Source organism: Molothrus aeneus, chromosome 11, assembly GCF_037042795.1.
Source record: "Molothrus aeneus isolate 106 chromosome 11, BPBGC_Maene_1.0, whole genome shotgun sequence".
Classification (NCBI taxonomy): Eukaryota; Metazoa; Chordata; class Aves; order Passeriformes; family Icteridae; genus Molothrus; species Molothrus aeneus.
Genome location: NC_089656.1, coordinates 21,343,641 through 21,358,318, shown reverse-complemented (window position 1 = coordinate 21,358,318; position 14,678 = coordinate 21,343,641). Strand labels below are relative to the sequence as shown.

Sequence of the window (14,678 nt, the reverse complement as noted above, 5' to 3'; positions counted from 1 at the left end):
AGACAACTCAAGCCCTTCAGATCTCTTCAGAAGAAATGTTTAAGTTTTCTTCATAAATATATAATTAATGAAGAAAAGGCACTAGCCCACATCACAGTCAGGATTATTGCACCACTGACATGACAGGGACAGCTGCTATCCAGCTCTGTCAGAAAGGAAGACAAATCTGCATGCTACAGAGGCAGTGATCTCCACAACTCTTATACAAGATGACAACATGGGCAGCCAACTTACAACCTGCACCAAAAATCCTAATGGAAACACAAGGCCTCTGAGTGCAGACTAGCAAGTTCATCATTAGTGGGACTGTTTTAAACTTCTTTTTCAGTGCTGATAAAAATGTTAATAAGATGAAAAGTTTAATTTTTGCTTTTGTGCTGAAGGCTAAGCAGGAACAAGTTTCACCTTGTTTGTGGCCAAATTGGGCACATACCATGAAATGCTGGTTGCTGTGTATTTGGAATATGACTCCTGCTTCCAGAGGCAAGCAAAGACACTGCAGCTGACAATGCAGAGGTTTATGCTGGATGGAAAAGAGCACTGGATGCTTCTGCCAGTCTTAGAGCAGCACACCACTGTTTACAGCTTGGCTCTTCTGACTGACCACTGGGACAAGCACAAGCTCCTGGCTTTATCCCATGTCTTCTGTAGAGGAAGCCTCTGCTGTGAAGCATCCATGATGAAGGTAGCCAGGCTGCTGCTGAGGTGGGTCTGTGCTCTGCAGCTAGATGCACTAGATATACATGTTGCCTTAATCAATCAGTCCTGAGCTGATCTTTCCTATGCTTCATATAAAATGCATTGTTTGGCACCTGCTTATCACTCAGCTATGTATTTTCTCATCCTGCACAGAATGATCCCACCATAACCTTAACTCTCCCCTACACCAGTGCTCATCAGAACACTGGTACCCTGAGTCCTCCACTGTCCTAAGAACATCCATTGGGAAAAGTCCACAGCATACCTGCTGCAGAGTGCTTTCTCCCCTAACCCTAAATAATAAAGTGCTGGGCTGAAATGGAAATAACAGCTTAAGTGCAATAAATAAAAGTGCTAGCAATTAATGTAGGAAACCATTCTCAGGTCAGCTTCATTGCAACTGTCTGTATTCTTTCAAGGAATAACAAAGTCAGGTGCTGGGGGGAGGGTGGGACACTGCATCAGAAATATTCACAGGACTCTAAACACTGAGCATTTCTCTCTCAGCAGCCTCCTCACCCCCCCCCCCCCCCACACACACACACCAGCCCCTTTCCAGCAGAGCTGGCAGAACCTCAGGGTTCAAGGACTTACCAGACAGTCCCTAACACAGAGCTCAGCTGCTGATCTGCGTGCTCATAGAACAACTGAGACGCTATAGTGGTTAAGTGGGCAGCCCAGACATTGGCCTTCCTGATTCTTCCTCAACTTCATTAAGGAAGCAGCAGGTGTCTGTACTCCTTGCAGAATCCCAGCTCCCTCAGAGGGCATGACAGCCCTTATTAAACAGAGCTTCCTGGGACAGATAATGTGGGAATGGTACTCATAGGGTTACAAAGCTGTATCAAACTCCTCTGGCAGGGATGCTGCATGTTCTTCTTTCAGCTCCTGATCTGCTCTATCCTCCTGGTGCTGCTTCATTTGTTCCTGCACTTCCTCTTCCAGATCAGGTGGCACCACAAATTGATCTTCTGGCTCCATCTGGGATGGAGCAGCAAAATAGCCTGTCTTCTTCTTGGGTGCCTCTGTCGCTACTTCGATGAGGTTGAGGCTGTCCTCCAAGGGCACTATGGAGCCATTGGAAAGCTTCTTTCCATAAAGACAACATGTGGAAAGAGATTTTTGGAGTTCACACTTCTCCTTAACCCCTCTCTGCACAGTGTTGCTGTTTACACTGTTCTGCCTCCGAATGATGAGTACAAGCCCAGAGTCATCCTCTGGCCCTGGAGCAGAAGAGCTGTACTCTGCAGCAGGATGTTCTAATTCCATACCCTTTCCTTTACAGCAATGGATGTCCACCTCTACCTCCACTTTACTGCCATTTGTCATCACACCTTCCACAGGCTGCTCATCATCACTATCTAGACCATTGTCAGACTGGTTGCTAGAGAAGGTGGCACTGGAAGGTTGGCGCTGAAAGATGCTTGAGGGGGGCACAGGATGTAGGCTGCAACGTCGTTCTTGTCGTGGTAGCAAGCTGCCATCGAGACCAACAGCACTGTGTTCATCTGATGCAGTAGAGCCCACCTCACTGCTAACCTCAGAAGCAGACAGTTCACTGCTGAACTCTGAAGCAATTCCACTGCTACATGAAGGTGTAGCTGGTTTGGTGGTGGTAGAACTAAATCCCCCAGGGCCTGTCAGAGTGAGGCCGTGCATCTCACACGTGCAGTTGTCCTCACTGATGTTCAGACATACCACCATTGCACCAACATTGTCTTGGCAACCATAGCTTTGTGCTAAAGTGCATAGTTTCTTTGCAGCAGCTAGTGGGTCGTGTAGGTGCCGCACAGCTGAGACAGCTTCTGCATAAGAAAGGTGTTCCCAGAGAGCTTTGTTCCCTAGAAGTAGCAACTCATCTTGTACAGTCAGTGGAACGGAATAGACATGTGGTTTGGGCAGGATCCAAGGATGCAGGTACGTGCAGCCCAGCATCCGAGTACAGCAAGTCACACCATTGACTTTATTGTCCTGCAGACAAGAGAAATAAGGCAGTAGCATTGGATGTGCTATTGGGATCACTTAGAAATCAAACTTTCCCCTGCTCATATGCTGGTTTGGAGCCTCGAGAAATGCCAGTTACACAGCTGCAGCATTGGAAAAAGGAATCTAGGTACAGGTACTACAGCAAAAAACATTCACTATACCTGATGACCAGGTACAATAACCACCATCAACCATACTGGCAATAACACACTTCTATCCCACAAGACTTTTTGTTGCACTCTGAAGAATTGTAGCAGACAATTCTGAAATGTGCAGCTAGACTACCTGCAGTACACTGATCAGAGAGTCTCACTGATTAGTCTTATGTGAAACTTATTTTTTTTAGTACAAGACAGTGACTTTCAACTTTCTCAGTGCAAGACAGGTTACCCAGACATTAACCTATTTCTATGTATTATCTGAAGTATTTCCCTCTTTATTAATATATAACTGCATTCTGAAGTGTGGACACTACAACCCAAGGATAAAAAGAACAGGTAGGTATCTCAAACTGTTTCTGTAATCAGGATGTATTACCCCCTTCTGCTAGATGGTCTCCTGGCCAGCCTGGCAGTGGTCTCCCATAAAGAGAAGTGCCCACAACCCTCAGTCCTTTTTCCAAATCAGTGTTTTGAGTTTAATTTCAGTGTTCTTAATTTCTGTATCCTCTGGGTGTCAGCACTGCTGCTGCCGCCAAGTATTAAAACCCAGCAGATGAGACGCACAGGGAAGTCTCTTATACAATAATTTCACATTTCTTTTTCAGAATCCATTAATGAGCCAGTTTTTAAACTATTTAACGTGATACATTAATCCCACAGTTATTTTCAGTCAGTAGCCACAGTGCTACGCCTTGAAGAGCTGTAACACAGTGACCCATTATCAGCAAATGAAGCAGAGCAGGAAGCACTAGATCAGAACCTTCATGTCACCCTCTCCCCTGTAATGTTATGCAGACAGCTGAGCTCATATATTTGTGCCCAGCTTTTATGTGAGTGTGGAAGCTGAAGTGAAAAGGGTCCAAACCAACCTCTGTTATAATGGCTTTTTGTTCCTTGACTCTCCTGGCTTCTTCTGAACATTGTTCAAGACTGAAGACTTTGGAGAGAGGCAGTGCTTTTCCACTTCGGCACAGAACGGCTTGGCACGTCCCCACATTGGCCACCGTCAGAGAAAAGTTGCTGGCTGGATCAGCCACCTCATTACGAATGTAGCAAAGGACAGCAGAGGAACCCAGCTTCTGCCCAGCCATGCCCAGCTTCCTGTTGGAGGAGAAGGTGTAGGAGGCTCCAGACTCTACTGACAGGCATTCTGGAGCGCTGCCTCACCCCAGCTAACATTGATATACCTTATGCAAGTCCCACCAGGACCAGCCTGCTCACTGTCCTACCTGTGGGAGACCAAGAAGGTGTTGGACATGAACATGGTGTCAGACTGCTGTACCTCCTCCAGGAGCACATCAGCCATGGTGCACTGCAGCAAACGTGGCAGTTCTTCATTCTTGTCACCATCAAACATGCCATACACAGCCTCCACCCCCTCTGCAAAGCTCCCCAGTGCCAGGGATGACACACACAGCCTGTCAGAAAAGCATACAAGCTAAGTTAATATGTCTCAAAAATTATCTTGTTCTCAAAACCACAGCCATCAGGCACCTTGCTGTGAGTGCCATTCTCACAGGGCAGCAAAGCCACTATCCCTACATTCACTAGCCTGGGAGATGTACAGGTGCATTTCATTATTGGAACTCCCAAATCCTCCTTGACCACATGCAGGAGAGGGCCACAGGCACAGCTGGCAAGAGAAAAAGCATCTTTGCTGCAGAGGGAAGGAGAGTCCAAGTGTACTGGGAAAAGTGTGAAAGTTGAGGCAAAAGGTAATGTGGAGACATGAGTTACCAAGATTTAGTAAGAGATCCAGAGAGAAAAAGGGAAGGATGAGCTCTTGGGCAAAACAGGTCTGCTTGAGTGCTCAGCAGTGCACTCTGCCCAGTATCCTGAGAAGACAGTGTCAGTGTTCAGCAGACCATAATACTCACTTATTTCTTTGGCCTGCCATCTCAGCTACTCCGTGACTCCAGAAGACAGAAGTGAGTGCCGAGTCTGCCGTGAGGGAGGGCTTAGCATCAATCTTCAGTGTGCTAATGTGACTACAGAGAGAACAGAAGTTATGCTTTTCTAGAACCTGCTGAACAGGCCTTAGGACCTTGTCCAGTCTAGTTTTAGACAGCAGTCTGTGGAAAGAACTGCATCAAGGAAAGGAGTTTAAGGTGTAGGTCTTCTGGAGATGCCTGGCTGCTTATGCCAGAGACACCTGGGAAAACTTCATACCATCTGGAAAATTCCTTGCTCTGATGTTTCAGACCCAGACTTTTCCCTTCCCAAAGACAGCTGCCTCAGGCAGGGAACATTATTCCACCATGCAGTGATAAAGTGCTTTTACTTTACTATCCCATTTCCTCTCCTGGCAAGAGTTACCCTTCCCTGTGCAGGTCACTACTGGGTTGACATGTCAATGGCTCACCTGAAGATATCCAGTGTCTTGTGTTCTAACACCAGGTTTGTGTTTCCACTCAGATCCAGCTCTTGCAAGGCACCTGGCAGTGCCTCAGGGATTAGGATTTCTGTTAACTCATTGCAGCTCAAATCCACAAACTGCAGTAGCAACAAACAGCATGACAAAGAAAATACTGTGTTGTGTTGTGTCATCAGTTACTCCAGTGCTCCTTACAAACATCATACAACCCTGCTACTTATTGTATCTCACACACAGGTTATGGAAGTGGATCTGACTTGTCAGAAGAACGATTTATAAGCAACTTGTAATAGCCATGACTCCAATACTGAAAGACTAGGTCACACCAAAGATAAAGGAAAGCCTCTATATGCAAACCTGCCTAGCTATTTAGCACTGCCCACTGCCTCAAATGCAAGCAACCAGAAATGTCAGAGACAAGGGGTAAAGGTGACATGATCTTTGATCAACTCAGAAAGGTGAGAGATCTAGAATGCATATTGTGTGGCCTCTTCTCGGGTTGATCAAGCAAAATCATAGAGCCACAGAATATCTGTGCTGGAAGAGACCTTAGAGCTCATTTTTTCAACACATCTGCCATGGGCAGGGACACCTTCCACTACAAGAAGTTGCTCCAAGACCTGTCCAACCTGGCCTTGAAACTTCCAGGGATGGGGCAGCCACAGCTTCTCTGGGCAACCTGTGCCACGGTCTCCCCACCCTCACAGGGAAGAGTTTCTTCCTAATATCCAACCTAGACCTACTCTCTTTCACTTTAAAGCCATTCCCCCTTATGCTGTCAACCGATGCCTTTGTCCAAAGTCCCTCTCAAGTTCTCTTTTAGTCACTTTAGGTAATGCAAGGTTGCAATAAGGTTACTCCAGAACCCTTTTCTTCTCCAAGCTGAACAACTCCAAACCACTCAGCCCATTGCCACAGCAGAGATGCTCCAGCCTTCTGATCAGCTTCATGGACGCCTCTGGACCCACTCCAACAGGTCTAAGTCCTTCTTGTGCTGAGGACCTGGGTGCAGCCCTCCAGGTGGGATCTCATCTGAGCAGGGCAGGGGGGCAGAATCCCCTCCTTACCTGCTGTCTATGCCACTGGGGACGAGCCCGGGATGTGTGGGGGGTTTCTGGGTGCCAGCACATATGGCCAGGGCATGTCCAGCCTCTCATCCAGCAGCATCCCCAAGCCCTTCTCAGCAGGGCTGCTCTCGACCATTCATGCCCAGTCTGGATTGATACCAGGGGCAGCCCTGACCCAGGTACAGCACCTTGCACTTGGCCTTGCTGGGACCTCCTGTTCTCTCCTAGCAGTTACTCATTTTATAGCCCAAACTCTACCCAGATATCTCTTTATCTTCTCCATACAAATACCTGAATACGGGGCAAATGCAGGATTTCTGGAAAAATGCTGATTTCATTAGAGTGTGCAATAAGTGTATGAAGTAGCTTGCAGTTTGCAACCGTTGTAGGAATTGTTTTCAGTTTGTTTCCACTCAGATTCAGTTCTTCCAAGTGCTCCAGCTTACTAAGTTTGCTGAAATGGAAACAAAAAAATACTGTATCTTACAGACATTGTAACTTTCTGAAGTTGCAGATGAGGTATCTATAGACACTGCCCTTGATGAGCTACTTTTCTGATTTACTGACAGGAGATCCAAAGTCCTAGGAGATGCTCTAGTAAGATGCAGGGTCCCCAAGCCTGGCTTGGATTTGTACAACAGACAGACCCTTCACCATCAGTGCTGAAGTTGCAAAGAAATATCACCCCATCCCCACACATATGCAACACAAGAAGTTACATCCCTTGGTCCCCCTGGATGGCACCTTAACTAGAACAGGAAAACCTACAGACAGCACGACCCTGTGCCAATCCCCCTTAACATGCTTCTCCTCCTTTTGTGTGTAGAAAATGTCAGGTTTTTGTCTTCAAACCACAGGGAGAGCATCTCACTCTGACTTTGACTCACATACAATCATGGGGAGGTGGCAGCTTCCTCCCAGCATTGTCTTGCCTAACAGCCTTACTGACTTACCTTGCAGGGAAAGTCTGCAGGTTGTTGTTTGCCAGATGCAGGATCCGTAGGTTTGGGTGTCCCACCAAGACAGGGATGCATTGATCTGTGAGGTTGTTATTAGTCAAGTATAGCAGCTGCAGCATGCTCAAACTCTCCTCCCCCGGACACGTGGAGGGCAAGGACTCCAGGCTGTTGGCAGATGCATTCAGGTACCTGAGGCTAACCACAGCAAGTGCAAGAATCAGACTTCACATCATCCAAACCACTCCATTAACATGGAAAAGGAGCTGTACAAATGCCAGTGTAGACAGCAGTATGAGACAGGAGGCCAGACAATACTGTAACATCCCTAGTCATATTAAGCTTAGCTTAATTAAAGCACCTGAGTTGCATTTAGGGGATGCAGGGTAGTGGCCTGCGGACTTTAGCAGAAACTAAGAGGGTTTAACTCTTGTTTAAGGCTTTGAAGGCCTTTGGTTTAGGTAATCCTAAATTTCTTAGACAATGGTAAGGATTATAGGGGAGATAGGAAGAAGTATAACAGACATGGTGGTTAAGATAGCAATTGTGATGCTGGTTGGTTTGTTAGTGCATCATTGTTTTATGTGGTTTGTAGTGTGCGGGGGGAGTGTGATAGTTGTGCAGTGAGTCTACTAATGACTTACTAGCTATATGCACAGTGGATGCATTTTTACAGTAAACAGTGAGTACTGAAAAGCCCATGGGTAATACTGGTGGAAGCAGACAACATAAAACTTTACTTAAAGAAGGGCTTCTTTAAAGAAGGGCTAACTCCTGTGTGAATACAGTTAGGAGAGACTGTTCATTTGTAAAGGGTCTCTCTTGTTGCTCTCGAATGACCTGAATCTAACTGGCTTCTTTTCTTTGCACTTGAACTTATGACTACTTTTAAAGACAAAGTTCTTCTGGCAGCTTCTGTTTTCCTGTAATTATACAGTAACATGGACTGATTCCTTCGAATCAGCTTGATGGCTTCCCTTATGGCACCTGAATAACCTCCTCACCAAGAGCATACCTCGTTATCTCTTATGCAAATGGAACCTTGCAAGGACAGTCACAGAGGTGCCACTTTCAGCCCATACACTCCAAAGGATAATGCGGACAAAAGATGTTTGATACTGACACTCACTTCAGAGCTTTGACAAAGAGTGTCTCTGGGAGTTTAGTCAACAGATTGTGCTGAAGGTCCAGCACCTCCAGTGGAATGTGTTCTTGAAGAGGTGGAAGGCTCTGCAGATGATTGTGCCCCACCATCAACTTCCGAAGACTTAAGCTTCTGAGGATCCTAGAAAGACACAGGGTTTTCTATTTAACTTGGTTCATTCCTCTTGACATTCACAGAGTGGGAAAGGTAGTATTTAATCCACTTAATTTGCTTGTACAACAGGGAAAAATTAAAATACACTGATCCATAAAATGTAAACAATTATAAAGCAGAACAACACACAGGGTAAGATGACTCAAGTCTCTCTGAATGCTTGGATGCGTATCTTCGCTTCCCTCTACACTACTACTCTTTGGTATCTTGTGGTTCGAGTCGGTGTGCATGTGCCCAGCATTCTCTCAGGCAGACAAAGAAAGAAGTCACAAAGGAATGTTTTAAATGCCTGTTGTCACTTGTAGGTAGAAAGATGTGCTTCCACAGTGCCAACATAAATTCAAAGCTTTAACTAGCGGCTTAACACTCCTGTATTATTTCTGAGGCAGTAAATTATTCTGTGCATAATATACTTAAAATATTGGTCCCTTCAATCCACTGGATTGGCTAAAATTCTCTTCTAAGTTCTCACCATCACATCCTTGCTGTGTCCTTTTCTTGCTTTTGATGTATACAGTTTTTCTGTGGCAATCACTGGAATGTCACTGCTGTTCACCTCCTATGTCTCTTGCTTCAACTTCTCCAACCCATGTTCTGCATTTCTTCCCTGTTAACCACTTCTCCATTCAATTTTAGTGCAACTTACCCCAGGCACTGTGTCATTCATCAAATCACAGCCCCATCAAACACCCTTATTAGGCTGAGAATGCTTATGGTTTGCTTCTTCCTAGGCTAAATAACTGCAAAATTGTATTAGTTCTTGGCTCTCATTCACTGCATTTCTGCAGAAACTGAAAGGGAAATAGGGAGAAAGGAGCAGGCTGATGGTGTACTGTGAAAGCTACATTTGAGATCAGCTGAATTGTCCCTTTGTGATAACTGCCTGTCAAAGGTAACAGATGAAATTTCTGTGGCATGATGCAAAATGTATTAGGGTCTCACCTATGACCTGTGTTTACAGACAGCATGATGACACATATAAATCACAGCAGCATGTTCTATGCCTGGTGCAAATAGCTGCAGTAGCAGCCGAAAGCACAGGATAGAATTACCTATCCTCTACTGTTCAAAATGCTGACCTAGAAACTGGTTCTTTCCAACATTTGAATGCAGAGAATTTATGATGCTACATAGAAAAAAAAAAAGTAAGTGAGAGTAAGTATCTCGACATAACAAGGAATTAAGCAACGGGAATAGCACTGCTTTTCTCTTCCCAGACAGCCCATTGTAGAAAAAAGCTCAGCTCTGTTTATGAAGGTTTTCTGACCTCGATGGAAGCTCCAAGAGTAGATTGTAGCTCACATCCAAAACTTCCAGTTTCTTTGCTTCACAGGCCCAGTCTGGGACACACTGTAGTTGATTGCTGAGAAAAGCAAGTGGGAAAAGCTAGAAACCAGCACTCCATATGGAAAAGACTCTGAATGCTGCATGATTTTAGTGACAGCCAAACCAAAAGCAACAGGCAAAAAATGAACAGCATCTGAGTTAGTCACGGATAATGCAAACTGAACTGGCTCATGACTTGGCAGGGCATCCTATCTTACAGGTCTCACAATGCTGCTCCAAGGGCAGGTGTAGGCAATGAAACCAACAGCAGAGATCACTTGGAACTACTCTAAATATTTGATCCACAGATCCCCCCCCACTCAGTTCAGTAAGCTGCCAAAGTTCAGTGGTCCCTGCTTGGATTTTTTTTTCCTAATCACAGCCTACAGCTGAAGGACAGCGAAGTCACCTGAAAAGGTCATACTGGTTCAGAAGGGCTTCTGGTCTGGGACACTTTCATCATTGTTTAGTGCTGGGCTTTGAAGTTCTATTGTTTTTAATTGCTCTCAAGATGTCCAGATACTTGCTTTAAATTCTGTTATTATCACTTACTGAGAGAGTTCTAGACATGTCAGTAGACCAGGAACCGGATAAATATTGACAGCTGTCAGACCTGATGAAGTAAAACAAATAAGTATGATTGCAGAGCTTCAGAGAGAAAACAGCACAGAGATGCAGCTTAGTTATCAAATGAGACTCACAGTCTTTCTTTATGGAGACTCAAGGTCCCCATTGATACTTCCCATCACGGAGTTCACACTTCATACACCTACCATATGACACACTATAGTGTCTCACTATCCAGTTCTCCATCTGTCATGTGGAGCACCAGAACAAGGGAGAACTGTACTTTTCTTTGTGGGCTCCCAAACAGATCTCAATGGAACATGAATTCCTTGGATATAACACTACAATCTCCACACTGTTACACAGCCTATGTACACCCACGCGTATGTGTGACCCATAGGAGCTAACCTCAGAGGACCCATTGCATATGGTTTCACCACAATGACATCAACATAAGTATTTTTTTAATGCGTGAGAGAGGACAAAAGGCTGTTTTCCTTTCCTCTCAGGGCTTAAAGAGAAAAGGCAAGTGAAGAAGACAAAGAGACATACAGTTGCTGTTGGCATACAGGGCCCGAAGGGAGAAGCCGCTCAGACTCAGCTCTCTCAGCTTATTTCGCTCGCAGTGCAGCTGCTCCAGGCTGACCAAGGAGCTCAGATCCAGATCTGTCATCTGATTGTCTCGTAAATCCATGTAAGCCAAAGATTTGTTCCCCTCCAGAGCGTCAGCTGCTGCTCTCTTCAGGTTGTTCAGCCTAAACACTCAGAGATGAGTTAAAAAGTCAGAAAATAAGACACTGAACACTGGACATTGGTAAGAGAAAAGAAAGAAGAGGAAATGAAGAATTCTGGTGAAGGCTAACATCAGAGGTGAGTACAGTGAATGAGATGTGTGACAAGCAATGGCAAATTTCAGGCAGTGAATACAAAGAAAAACATTGTCTACACTGCTACACATAATCATTTTAATGATTCCCAAATTCTTAAGAGATTCTGAAAAAAGACCCAGTCTAGAAAACAGAAACCAGGTCAAGGGGCAGCTACTCTGCATGGACACAGGAAGCTAATGCAGAGAACAGATATTAGACTGCCTTGCCACACACAAAAAGATCTTTGTTCCTTTCTGAGAGATCTGCAGTTGGCAGCCTGGAGAATCAGGATCACATCTCTAGGGCAGGGAGGCAAAGAAGGGAAGAAGAGAACAAGGTTTGAGTACCTTGAGCTACCAAAGCTCAACTAGAGCTGGAAACCAGAGAGCTGGGTCACATTCAGCATCTGGCACTGCTCAGTTAAGCTTGCTTTTCCAAGTGGATTCTGCACACCCTCAGAAACAGAACTCCATAAAAGCTAAAGAACCAGTAAGAGAAAAAGCTGAACCTAGTTATTATAGCAAAATGTACCAGAAGTTGCACAGATCCTCTGCTGTAAATGGAAAGTACCAATCTATTTTATAGACACCTGCCAGTTTCACCCCTTACCTCAGGTCCACACTTTTGATGTGACCCATGCGGTTCAGCACTGTCAGGTCCAGGGTCTCTATCAAGTTCCCTGCCAGGGCTAGTTTGTCTAAGGTGACAAGTTTCTCACAAATTGCTGGCAGTTCACAGAAGTTATTGAAGGAAAGCCCAAGACAGCTGAGCTGCTGCAGGTTTCCCATGTCTTCTGGTAAGGATGTGAGGAAATTGCCATCAAGACAGAAGGTCTGGAGACTGCAACAGTGAAAAAGAGAAAGAAAATACTTCTGCAATGAGCAGTGAACATCACATTTCGTATTTTTAGTGAATTTTCTCATATAGTTAGCTGATCTCAATGTGGTTATTTTTAAATAACAGCTAATTTTATTCTTATACACGTAAATTTACTGAAGTACTTTTATCACACATGTAATAGGCTTGGAACTTCCAGTTGTGCCAAAGATTGTAAGTTAACATAAGCAAAATACAAACCAGTACTTACACTGTAAATGAAAGATATTTACTTAATTGCTTAATTTTCTACAAATGGCACAGTTTAATCACACCTCCTACCACATTAATGCACTAGTAGAAGATTTTTACACTCCAGTTGTCCGTTCCAACACACACTCAGAAAAGAATAAGGTAGCTCTGTTGTATAATGAATTGTTTCAAAGGTTGTATGGCTTTTGAGACTCAGATCCCAAGTATACAATTCCCTTACTATGATTATGTTCCAACAGAGATCTTTCTGTGTTTAGTGGTGGTAGAAATTAAATCCAAGGCCACAAAAAGTTCTTATGAATAAGGGCTCAAGGAGTCATCAAGATAACTGGACCCATAACTATACTATAAACCTCCAGGAGGTGAATGCCTACATATAACTTTATCCTCACAGTTTGCATATGGCTAAAAGATTATTGAGGAAATTACTTGTTCACATCCAGTGTGGCTGCAGACACGCCTTTTTTAAAGATACAAGTTGGAGGAAAAGAAGGCCCCAACAAATCAACAGTTCAATATTAATGTTTATCCATATGTACGTTTAGATAAACATCTGTTGATGTTTATCTAAATGTACTAACAGTCTTGCAATTAAATTTGCCTAAGCTTAAGCTCTTATGCATTTGGGGCAGCTACTGGGGAAAATGGACAAGGCTCCAGCAAACACTTTAAGACAAAATTTTCAGAGGGGATTGCTCAAGTTTTTTCATGTTAAAATCCTCTAACACAAAAGCAGCTAAATCTGTAGAACACAATCAAACATACCAGTGCTGACAAAAATCACTAGACCCCTGTGAGAAGTTATCACAGAAAAGTTTTTACAATAAATTAAAACTTCAATAGAAATTACATCAGTACTGAAAATATTAAATTCAAATAACAAATGCAGAAAGTCAAACAACTCTGAAGCTGCAGAAAAATGCACATAGACTTATTTGAGAAACAATGCAGTTGCCTTCAGTGCTTTATCTGTATCAAGTTTCCTTATGTTTTCTGCGCTAGCAGTTGTGATGTTTTCCTGGTAGTGATTAAGGGATTGCACATCTTAGTTCTTGACCTTCTGCTGGAGTCAAATTAATCATTCAGCCTTCATGGATATAACAGGCTGCCCTAGTTTTTTTTTTTTTTTTTTCACACTTTCAGAAACAGTAGCTGCACATCAGTAGTGCTCAGCTGAGGCACCAAGGGTACTTATGATCACAGATGTAAAGAACATACTCACTTCAACAGTTTGCCAATCTGACTTGGCAAGTAATGAAGTCCATTACAGGAAATATTAAGCTCTGTCAGAGTAGAGATCTCACACAGTGATACAGGAAACTCTCCCAGTCTATTATGAGACAAGTTCAGACTCTTCAACTGAGAAAACCTATTAGCAAGAACACTAGTTAATGCACAAAATACATGTCTAAAAGCAAAAATACACAAACCAGTCATAAAGAATTTTAAAGTATTTGTACACTGGTGATACAGTCAGCTAACTCATTACAGGAGTCTCTGCATAAATTTGGGTTTAAGTCATTGATATTCTTCTCAACTGTCATACTGAAAGTGATCAAATACCACGGGTTTACTGCAGCAACTGATAATGACCTTCTACACCGACCTAACAAGCTTCGTCCTAGTGACTCCTACTAAGATTAAGGTGAATAAAATGCTCAGTTAAAAAATTTACCTTAGAAGAATTAACTACAGTAAGAGTCTACAATTATTTAGCTTGGGAAAAGAGGAGCTGAAAATATTTACTAGGACTATTCTGAGAATAAAACAGAAAGCCAAGCCAAGCTGTAAAAGGGAAAACTAGGAAAGCACTTGCTTCATGCTGGGAAGCCCAAGAGCTGCACCCAGAGGTCCTGGAACAAGATTGCACAGCCACAGTGCTCCTCGCTCAGCAGACTGCATGGCACACACTGCCCCAAGAACAGGCAGCCCCACAGTCACCACAGCCCCTCCAGTGCCTGCAAAAGGGTTACCTAGCTCTAGCTCCTTCAGCTAGCTCCAAAGACAGAGAAGGAACTTAGCATGGCTGGGGTAACACACAGCAGGGTTCTCCTCCAAGAGTTCCTGCCTCCTTCTACAGGAAGCAAAAGTATTGTTCCCTCTTCATCCCAAACTGGAACCACCAAAAATTAATTCAGTGGGGAAATTAGTATCTCACTTCAATGAGATAACTGCACATTTCACGTACCAGAGAACTACTTCTTGGAAACATGCAGTTTTTCATCTGCCTCCCCCACCTGACTTTTCCCAGGCATTGGTGAGTAGC

At 44.0% G+C, this 14,678-nt stretch overlaps 1 protein-coding gene across 1 annotated transcript in view; it reads right to left on the bottom strand.

Moving 5' to 3' along the window:
* The window catches only part of PHLPP2 (PH domain and leucine rich repeat protein phosphatase 2), a 32,445-nt gene that overhangs the window by 2,768 nt on the left and 14,999 nt on the right, over positions 1–14,678 (bottom strand). Inside the window, exons 7-19 of the mRNA XM_066557137.1 lie at positions 13,635–13,781; positions 11,933–12,163; positions 11,007–11,209; positions 10,440–10,500; positions 9,829–9,924; positions 8,373–8,528; positions 7,241–7,441; positions 6,579–6,741; positions 5,209–5,339; positions 4,724–4,834; positions 4,076–4,264; positions 3,716–3,947; positions 1,294–2,670 (exon numbers count right to left, since the gene is read on the bottom strand). Coding sequence (XP_066413234.1) covers positions 1,531–2,670; positions 3,716–3,947; positions 4,076–4,264; positions 4,724–4,834; positions 5,209–5,339; positions 6,579–6,741; positions 7,241–7,441; positions 8,373–8,528; positions 9,829–9,924; positions 10,440–10,500; positions 11,007–11,209; positions 11,933–12,163; positions 13,635–13,781 — 3,061 coding nt within the window. The 3' untranslated portion in view covers positions 1,294–1,530. The remainder of the gene's footprint in view (positions 1–1,293; positions 2,671–3,715; positions 3,948–4,075; positions 4,265–4,723; positions 4,835–5,208; positions 5,340–6,578; positions 6,742–7,240; positions 7,442–8,372; positions 8,529–9,828; positions 9,925–10,439; positions 10,501–11,006; positions 11,210–11,932; positions 12,164–13,634; positions 13,782–14,678) is intronic.